This window comes from Serinus canaria, chromosome 3, assembly GCF_022539315.1.
Source record: "Serinus canaria isolate serCan28SL12 chromosome 3, serCan2020, whole genome shotgun sequence".
Classification (NCBI taxonomy): Eukaryota; Metazoa; Chordata; class Aves; order Passeriformes; family Fringillidae; genus Serinus; species Serinus canaria.
In genome coordinates this window covers 108409551-108420091 of record NC_066316.1, presented here as the reverse complement: position 1 = coordinate 108420091, position 10541 = coordinate 108409551, and the positions used below count along the sequence as shown (strand labels likewise).

Below are 10541 nucleotides of genomic sequence, written 5' to 3'. Positions count from 1 at the left end.
TAAATTACCTTCTCAAAAATTAAAACAACAACCAAACAAACCTGGTGATATGGTTGTACTCAATCAGCAGACTCTGTTCTCAGTTGCAGTCATGGCAGTGCTCTATCCAGAGGGGAATTTGGGATCTCAGGAACTCCCATGGGAGCCATGAGAGCCAGGACTGCATCTGCAGGGTGCCACTGCTAGGAAGGTCACCTGGGGAATGCCTTGTGTCATCCTCTATAGAGAACAGCTGCAGAGAAAGGGTGGTAAAGCTCTGGAACAGGCTGCCCAGGGAAGTGATGGGCTCACCATCCTTGGAAGTGTTCCAAAAAATATGTAGATGTGGCACTGGAGGACATGGTTTAGTGGTGAACACAGTGATGATGATTTTAGAGGTCTTTTCCAACCTTAACATTTCCAATCCCAAGTGCTCCAACAGTTTCTGTGGCAGAAGAGCTGTTGTACCTCAGCCAGCAACAGCTGAAGGACACAGCTCCTCCTGCTGAGAGCTCCCTTCCCTTCCCTTCCCTTCCCTTCCCTTCCCTTCCCTTCCCTTCCCTTCCCTTCCCTTCCCTTCCCTTCCCTTCCCTTCCCTTCCCTTCCCTTCCCTTCCCTTCCCTTCCCTTCCCTTCCCTTCCCTTCCCTTCCCTTCCCTTCCCTTCCCTTCCCTTCCCTTCCCTTCCCTCCCTTCCCTTCCCTTCCCTTCCCTTCCCTTCCCTTCCCTTCCCTTCCCTTCCCTTCCTTCCCTTCCCTTCCCTTCCCTTCCCTTCCCTTCCCTTCCCTTCCCTTCCCTTCCCTTCCCGCTGTGCCATTTGGGACTCACACCAGCCATCCTTCCCTGGCTGCCACCTTCCCACCAAAGCTCATCCAACCAAGGCTGCTCAGCTCCTTGGATTTATGCTTGGAGAGTTGGAGCTGCAACTCTGAGAGAACAAGGAACCCGAGATCTCTATATCATTTTGGGAGCAACATTCTCACCTTTTCCTGGCGGTGAACATTTCTTGCTGCCCGTATGGTTTTCAGTCCGAATTGCTGGAAAACCACACACTCAGCTGTGTTTATTTGGTAACACCATGTGCAACCTATGGTTTCCTCTGATGGCTGTTTTTCTGGTAGGGCCAACAGTTGGCAGATAGATTGCATTAAAAAAAATTAACAAAAATAATAATTCTCTTTTTACTTGAAAATAAGTTTAATTTACATGATTTTATGTTTGGTACATAAATCTATTTCCCCTAAAGTGGAATTTCTTGGGGAAAAATTAGATTTTTAATTTTTCTTTTTCTATGAGGCTTAAAGACAATATTTGAGAGTTGCTTAAAAATATATACTTAAACCTCTGTATTGACATGAGATACGCAGTGAGAACCTCATTTGCTGCATCCCTGCTCCTTTGGGCCTGGGAGTGAGGCCAGGCTGACCCCACAGCTGCATTTCAGGGAGCTGCAGCTCCCGGGTTCTGCACCTTCGTCGCTGCAGACAGACGGATGTTGTCCCTCCCGCTCCACATGGTGGACACGGGATTCTCCATGGAGTTGTCAGAGCTGAAGTAGTGAACCCTCCAGGCACAGCAGCACTGCAGCTTCCTCACCTCGCAGCGGAAAGTCTTGCTGAAGACGTAGTAGATGAAAGGGTTGTAGGCCGTGGAGGACTTGGCAAACAGGCAGGGCAGCAGTGTCACCACGGGCTGCAGGGAGTCACTGGAGTTAAAGATGGACCAGAAGCTGGTGGCTGCATAGGGAGTCCAGGAGCTCAGGAACCCCACTGAGATGAGCACGGCCATCTGCAAGGGAGCAGAGCTGTTTGCAGCTGGACAGACAGGGTTGGATGCCCTGGCACACGAGGTGTGGGGGACACACCCAAACTGCAACGCTCAAAGCTGTGCTTGCTGAGCCCTCCTGACAAGAGAGACACTGAGGGGCTGGAGTGTGTCCAGAGAAGGGAACTGAGCTGGGAAAGGGTCTGGAGCACAGGTCTGATGAGGAGCAGCTGGGGGAGCTCAGCCTGGAGAAAAGGAGACTCAGGAGGACCTTATCACTCTCTACAACTCCCTGGATGCTGGAGCTAGGTGGGGGGTCAGGCTGTGCTCCCAGGTAAAATAATGAAAGGGCAAGAGGAAATGCCCTCAGGTTGCACAAGGGGATGTTTAGATTGGATATTAGGAAGCATTTCTTCACGGGAGGGGTTGTCAGTCATTGGGACAGACTGCCCAGGGCAGTGGGGGAGTCACTGGCATTAGCAATATTAAAAAAAAGTGTTGCTGTGGTGCCTAGGGGCATAGTTAAGTGGTGGACCTGTCAGTGCTGAATTAATGGTCGGACCTCATGATCTTAAAGACCTTTTCCAACCTTAATGATTCAGTGACTGGCCTCTAGAAAGCTTGGATCAATTCTGCTTTTCCACAAGAAATGCACAACTGAAGTCCATATTTGGAAAAAAAAAATAATATATTAATACTTAATATTAGTCTATTAAAATCCTGCTTCCACACAGAATTTCCATATAGGTCTCTGTAATTCCATGAATCTGAGCTGTGCATGAGCAGAGCCAGCTCTCAGCCAGCTCCTGATTACTGCACACTCTTCCCATCACAGGGATCACTCACCAGGGTCAGCTTCTTCTCTAGTTTGGCTGCATTGGGGATCCTGTCAATATTCTGGATTTCTTGGTATGCTTTATGAACCTTCCAGGCAATCCCCAAGTAACAGGCAATGATGGTCAGCGCAGGCAGCACCGTGCACAGGAGGAACATGCTCAGGATGAAGGAGAAACCATTGGAGGAGTTGTGGAATTTGCTCCAGGCTATTGTACAGGAGATGCCAAAGGGCTCAGGGCCGTAGTAGCCCCAGCCCACCAAGGGCAGGATGGCCCAGAGCAAGGAGTAGAGCCAGATAAAAGCAATCAGGACACAGACAGTGTTCTTGGTGATTTTGTTACCTGCAAGAAAGAGGAAGAGCAAGCATAGATGGATCCCATCCCAGCCACAAGGGGGTTTGCCATAACTTCTCCTTAGACAGAAGGATGGTGACTCCAGACACACCTGGGCTGCTGCTGCAGGTCCCTAACCTTGGGGCTACTAGGGAAGCAGTGTCAGAGGATTGGATGAGACCTGAACACAGCCCTCAGTGCTCATCTGGAGCTTAGTAAGGCCAGGAGCTTTACAAGATCAATTTCACCTTGAATGTGCTGCAGTCCCAGGCCAGGAATGGCAGAATAATAGTCCTTCCTTTAAAGTTCCAGTATATCTGCTTGGATACAAATAGGAAGGGAAGGCAGTCTGGGCCTGGAAAACATTTGTGCTCTCCATTTACATTTCACTTGGTAAAACTGAGAAGTGAAAAACCTCACTGTTTCATCCAGAATTTAATTTGGTCCTTCTGGGAACACCAGGATTTGATACTGCACTAAAAGTTGAGGCTTATTCTGCTGTTACTGACCTGATAATCCACACCACATTGCACAAAGCACTTCCCAGAGCAGCCCAGCCCAAACACAGCAGCACCAGGCGGGCAGACAGGCTGCTGGGTTACTCACTGTTGGATTTGGGTGAGTTGGTGACGAGGAATCGAATCACGGCCATGGCACACAGGGTCATCATGCTGCAGACCCCGAAGAGGAAACCCATCAGGGCATAGTAAACACAGGAGGCGTCTCCCCCCAGCCAGGCGTGGTTCCAGGCTGATGCAATGGCCAGGGGGTACATGCTGAGGGCCATGCCAATGTCTGCCACTGCCAGGTTCACTGTGAGCAGCTCTGGTGGCTTCAGCAGGGACAAGCGTCTCACAGCCGTGGCAAGGACGGCGGAATTCCCAAGGATTGTCAGGATGGCTGAAAGGGAAGGACCAACACAGACAGGAATTTCACATGGTTAATACACCTGGGAAATCCACTGGAAGTATATGAAGTGCCTGAGAGGGGCTCCAACAGAGCTGAGGAGGGACTTCTTACAAGATTATGTAGTGATAAGGGGGAATGGCTTTAAACTGAAAGAGAGCAGGTTTAGGTTCTTCCCTGTGAGGGTGGGGAGGCCCTGGCACAGGGTGCCCAGAGAAGCTGTGGCTGACCCATCCCTGGAAGTGTCCAAGGCCAGGTTGGACAGGGCTTGCAACAACCTGGGATGGTGGAAGGTGTCCCTGCCCATGGCAGCGTTTGGAGTGTCCTGTCACTGCCTGTCCATGTGAAAAGTCATTTTCTGTCTTTTTTATAAGCCCCCTTTAAGTACTGGAAGGCCAAAATGAGGTCTCCCTGTAGCCTTGTCCAGAGAGAACCCTCCAGCTCTCCCAGCCTGTCTCCAGGGCTAGGAGCTCCAGCCCTCAGAGCATCTTTGTGGCCTCCTCTGGACCCGCTCTAGCAGGTCCACGTATTTCTTGCACTGAGAAAGAATATCCTCACTTCTCCTTCCTGCTGAAGTACTCCAGCCATCCTGGCCACCTGTCCCCTGCAGTTCCCAAAGCCTTCCCTCGGTGTGACTTCCCTCACCTTCAACTGGAGCTCCAGCACTGGGCTCTGAGCTGCCTGGGTGGTGGGCATGTGCTGCCTGGGCAGCTCAGAGTCCTTGCTGATCCCTGAGAATTAGCATGACTGTTCTGGTGGTCTCTCAGAGCAGTGGGACCATGGGAGTTGTTTAGCCAGGGGCGTGCAACAGACCCAGAGCTTGCTTTGCAAAAGGAGCTGTCAGACATTCATTATTCAGGTGTGCCACAGGGCTTCAAAGTGCTGGTGACAGCAGTGTCAGAAGTACACACACCAAACAACTCATTTTCTCTCTTCTTTCAAGTGAACATGGTGCTGTAGCAACATTTTGATGAAAGGTTTTCCTGAGGAGGCATCCTCTAAAGTCAGAAATAAAAGAGGGAGACAGAAAAAGATTCTGTCCTGTTCCCTTGTGGCTGTGAATGCAGAAAGGCTGCCTTTGCTCACAGGTACCACTTAAAGTGCCCACAGAGGACTTAGTAGAGGCACATGCAATAAAATGGAATAAATATATTGGCATAAGTACAAAATCCTCAGAGGTGTCAAGAGAAAGGCTAAACTGAAATGGGGACACAAATCTGAGACCCCATGTCCCTCCTTCATTCCCTTTCTGACCACACACCTTCACTTGCCACCTCTGGATGCCCTTGAAGGGCTCCCTGAGCTCTCAGGATCTCTGTGTCTGCACACAGGATGATGCCCAGGGGGGCTTGGCTGACAGAGCAACCTGAGGCTCAGTGGGCAGAGCACTCCCCACAGGCTGGGACATGAAACCATGGAATCATAGAATCCTTTGGATTGGAAAACACCTCTAAGATCATCAGGTTCAACCATTCCCCAGCACTGACCAGGCCACCTCTAAAGGACGTCCCCAAATCCCACATCCACACAGCTTTTAAATCCTCCCAGGGATGGTGACTCCACCACTGCCCTGGGCAGCCTGTTCCAATGCTTCACAGTCCTTTCCATGAAGAAATGTTTCCTAATATCCAATCTAAACCTGCCCTGGTGCAACTTGAGGCCATTTCTTCTTGTCCTGTTACTTGTTATCTGGGAGCAGAGCCTGACCCCCCCGGCTGTCCCCTCCTGTCAGGGAGTTGTGCAGAGCCACAAGGTCCCCCCTGAGCCTCCTTTTCTCCAGGCTGAGCTCCTTTCCCAGCTCCCTCAGCTGCTCCTGGTGCCCTGATGCTCCAGCCCCTTCCCCAGCTCTGTTCCCATCCCTGGAGTCACTCCAGCCCCTCATTCTGTTTCTTTCAGTGAGGATCCCAAAACAGAGCATCCTCAGGCTTCAGGAGGAAAAATGAACCCAGTTCACTTTCTTCTGTAAGAGCCCAGCCCTTGTACCAGATTTAGGAAGCAGCTCTGCCATCAGAGGTGACACCCAGGCCCAGCCTCTCCTTCCCCTGGACAGAAGCTCTTCCCCTCCATCCCACAGCCTGTGGGCAGCTGGCTGGCACAGGACAGAACCATAACTGTGGGACAGTAACCAAACAGCTGGTGGTGAATGCTGCTGCCCATGCCCTGGCCTTGTTCCTAATAAAAACATCATTTCAGGGCACAAATGTGCAGCCCCAGTGAGTGGCAAAGCTTTGGATAAATACAGCGCCTGATTCCAGTCCAGCTCAGTGCTTTATTTCTGAGAGCCCCTGCAGGATGAGTGAACCTGGCTGCCACACAGGGCTCTGGATCCCTGCTGGAAGCTGTGCCTGGAGTTTCAGTGCCTCAGAGTCCTTTAGGAGAGGTGTGAGACTGCAGCATGGTGGAACACAAACATGGGGAGCTCCAGCCTCCAGCCCTTTTTTGCTGCCCCTTCCCATTGTGCCTTAACTGCATCTATGTGTTTACATTTCTGAGAGACAGGAACTGGCATCCTGACTTGAAAAAGCCCTTCATTTTTTGTAAACAGGGATTTTCTCACCCTGAGTTGTGCTCTTCTGTGCAGAATAAGAGGAAATGTGAAGTGCTAAAGTCCAGTATTTCTGCCCAGAGCCTCAGTATTAAAGCAAATGAAAATATAGCCTTGTCTTTCTCATGTCAAACTGAGTTTTCAAGAAAGCTAAAGGAAGGAATCTTAGGAAAAATTCAGGTGGAAAGAATGCCTAAACAAGTTCCACTCCTCTCCAAATCTACAAGGGTAGGAAACAAATCTTTGTGTATATGCAAGAAGCAGAAATGGAAGAAAACACTGAACTGAAGCCATGGGCTGGTAGCTATCCCCACTTTTATTTCATTTTCAGTCTGCCTGCAGCAGGACAAACAGGCTGCTGCAAAACCCAGAACTGCTAATAGGAAACACTTTGCTGCTCTGTAGCAGTGCATCCTGCCCAGACACAGCAGAATGACACCTCTCCCATGCAGGGTCAGCCCACAGCTGCTTCCCCCTGACCTGTCCCATGGGTTGAGCTGCTCTGGCTCAGTTCTCAGGGCTCAGATGCCACAGAAAGGAACACACAACTTATTTCAAACACTTGTGATGCCACAGAGGCTAATTTGTGCTGGCCATTCTTCAGCATCAAAACAAGATTCCAAATCCAAGAGTGGTGATTCATCCTGGCTGCCAACCAACTCCAGGGCACTAAGCAGGAGAACCTGTGGGGAAATTTTTGCTGTCATTTCCCTCCAGGTTCTTCTGCCTGACCATGGCACAGACAGGGAGTCCCTGCATCCTGTTCCCTGGTTCCAAGCAAACAAGCAGGCTGTGAACTCACCTATGATTAGAAGAAAGACCCCAGCTCCATAATCCACTGCTGGGTGGAGTTTGGAAATGTACTGCTCCTCCATGGTCCCTTGGGGAGATGGCTGAAGGTTTTCAATCAAAGGTGAAGACGCTGCAGGAGCAAAGAGCTCGTCCTCATGGTTTGCCTGCTGCAGGTGAGAGCTGGTGTGGGGTGCTGGCAGTGCAGGGACCCTTCTGCTGCCTCCTTGTCCTGCCTGTGGTGTGGCAGGGCAGAAGCCTGGAGTGAGAGGAAGGGTTTTCCCCTGGGAGGCAGAGTGAAAGCCAGGCAGAGCTGCTGCCAGAGCGATCCCGCCTGCCTGGCTGGCAGAGCATCTCTCCTCCCACCCCTCCTCTCCCACCCTTTTGCTCCTTGGCTTGTCGGGAAGATTCACAATGCAAATCCCCTCAGATGAGCAAAACACAATGTTCTTCAACCACCAGCAGCCCTGGGAAATAAAACCAGGCTGAGGGGGCAGGCAAGGCAAGGAAGGTTGGGAGTTTTGTTTTCCAGCTTTATGGCTGAGTGTGGGAGACACCAGGTTGGGGCAGGAGTCTCTGAGTTGAAGTGTTAGAGGAAAGGTGTTTGCTGCAGGGGTTCAGCAGGCTCAAAGTCAGCCACAGGAACACATCACCTCTCATTATAATATCTGTGTTTTCCTTCTCCTTATAATATCTGAGCCTAAGATCACCAAAATGAACAATCTTGTTTAGTGGGTGGCATCCCTGCCTGTGGCAGGGGGCTGGAACTAGATGGTCTTTAAGGTCCCTTCCAGCCCAAACCATTCTGTGACTCTGTGATAAGGAATTTTAAAATTCACAAGAGCATGGAGGCGTCTCAGGTGTGACTTAGGTGGAATTTAGGTGCTCAAGTATAGCAGTAACAGCCTAAACTTAGGAATCTGGGAGACTTTAAAAGCTTTTAGCTTCAGCAGGGTTTTGTGTATCTCCAAGCATGGAGACTCCACAACAGTTGTTCCAGTGCCTTTTTGCTCTAAGTCTCACACAGTTCAGGAACAAAGACACCACCCAACTCCTGAAATCCAGCAGCTGCTCATGAGCTGTTCAGTGCAGGTGTCCTTCCCTGAACATTCCACAGCAGAGGAGATTCAGCTGAAAGAATGTGGGTGGCTGTTGCCATGTTCTCGAGCCATGCAAGACTCAGTTTAGGAAAGTAGGATATATACACTGTTAATCATAACAGGAAGTTCTTCTATCAGAAATGAATAAGAAGGGGAAGAGGTGATGTCTCAAAAACATGCCCAGTATGGAGAGTTTCAAGCAGCTTGGTCAATTCAGTGTAGTCTGTGAAAAGAAGAGAAGTTACCACCTGATAGCATTTTCAGGGAGTATCCTGGTTCTGACCAGGACAGGGTTAATTTTACTGTGGCCAGGAGGGGCATGGCCAGGACCTGGAGGTGATTCTATAGCACCTGGGCAGAAGAACAACATTTAGGGAGAAATGTCTGCTAGTATAACAAAAGACACAAATCCTGTGGCAGAAAGCAGAAAATTACCACATTCTGTCACTTAATCCAGTACACAAACCCATTGTATTGGTAAATTAAACAATGCCAGCTCACCACAAAGAGGCTGGAATCTGACTGCTCACCTTGCTAAATTCACAGAACAGCTCCTGGCACTGATTTGGGCCAGCTGGCACTGTCCTGGCATTCCCAGGCACAGGTTGGCTAAAATGAGCCCATGATTGTTCCCCACAAGCCCTAATGTCATCAGCTTTGAAAACAGTGTTTTGTTCCCTGGCACAAATGTTGCCCATGGGTTTTGCTCTTATCCTGAGTGCAAACATTTAGATAATCAAGGTGCAGCCATTGGATGAGGATTTGAAGTTCTCAAGTAGAGCTTTTAATTCTGATAAAACCCTTTCTTGATAAAATCCCTGGCCTGTACTATGCAGTCATCTCACCTAATGTTTCTTTTTGGCCTTTCTTGGTGAAACCATGGCAGAGGGCTCAGTTCAAGGAGCCTGATGTTACCCAGTCCCAGACGGATCTCCTGCTTTCCCACTTGTTTCATGGTCCATCCTCTCTCTACTGAAATGAAACACTGCCTTTCTTCAGGCAAGCAAGGAGACCAAGGGCAAGATTAAAACGTTCTGCTGATAATTTAATTGCTACTTATTATTTAATTACTGAAGGCTCCACTGGCTACATCAGGAGTTCAGTCCTCTGCCAGCTCTTGTGGGCACCTTAGATTACACTGTGTGGCTCTTTCATGCTGGTTTAGATGGCATTTCATTTCTTGTGAAACCCTCAGCTTAGCATTCACATGGGGCAGGATTACATCAACAGCCCAGTTACGAAATGGAAGAAAAGAAAATGAATGATTAAAACCAGAAGAGCTGATGGGTCCCAAACCCAGTGCATTATTCATGTGTACTTCAACAATAGCAAGTTGTGCTCATCACCATCTTCCTGCACATCAGATCAAGCCATATCATCTGTTCACAGCAGCTCAAGTTTATACATCCTGACGGACCCAGATTTGGGGGGATCATATCTTAAAATTGTTTTCGTGAAACTTACTTTCAATTTAATAAAGCAGTCATGAAATGAAGCAGATGAAGGATGAATTTGATGCCTACTTATTTCTGAAAGGTTATGTGAAACTTCAAGCAAAAAATGAACTTACCATGAAACTATTATATATCATTGATATAAATATGGACATACATATAAAAAAAAGGTTCCCATTGTTGTCATAAAACAGGGTATGAGTTGAGGAATTACTTGATGCTTCCAAGTGAGAATGTCCTATGACTTTACTTTTACTTTCCACAAGGAAAAACATAAAGAGTATTCTGAATCTGTAGGAACAAGGTAATTGCTCTGAGTTATCAGTTTGCCACTATTTAGGGGTTCATTTTGAGAGATAAAATGTCTCAATGTGTGGAGCTGTTTGGGACATGACTACTGGGTTGTGTTTGGTACCATATACCAAAATCACTGATATTTCCTGATATGTGGGGAGGGCCATGAATCTGGGTCCAGAAATGTCTATCAAAAATAGCCATGTGTCATTTAGAGGAGGACATGGCTCTGCTATTCCTGTTTATCTTTGCCTGCTGTGTCCAGATCTTCTCTTTCCAAAGACTCTGAGATCCCAAGTGAGCAGAGAGTGTGCAAACATTCTGTGGGAACAGGCCCTTTTGAGTGCCCTCTCCTTGCTGCAAAACACATCTGCCATGATGCACAGCTCAAGCTTTCTGATTAAAAAATGCCACCTTTTCCAAACTCCTTGGAGGAGATGCCTTCATCGCATTCTCCAGGAATTCCTACAACTTCCTTCCTTTTAAACAGTCATTTATCTCTGCAGTTTTGCTTCTGAAGCTCATCTTTGAGCTGAGACCTTT

General features: G+C 48.7%; 1 protein-coding gene across 1 annotated transcript; it reads right to left on the bottom strand.

Annotated features, from left to right (window-relative positions):
* Positions 1 to 1378: 1378 nt before the first annotated feature.
* On the bottom strand, positions 1379 to 7335 carry LOC103823199 (opsin-5-like). The gene is made up of 4 exons (XM_009098252.4): positions 7164 to 7335; positions 3517 to 3810; positions 2588 to 2919; positions 1379 to 1765 (listed from the first exon to the last, which is right to left on the bottom strand). Exons 1-4 carry the CDS (start codon positions 7234 to 7236, stop codon positions 1418 to 1420), a joined length of 1047 nt encoding a protein of 348 aa, XP_009096500.2. The 5' UTR covers positions 7237 to 7335; the 3' UTR covers positions 1379 to 1417.
* Between the last annotated feature and the right edge of the window lie 3206 nt (positions 7336 to 10541).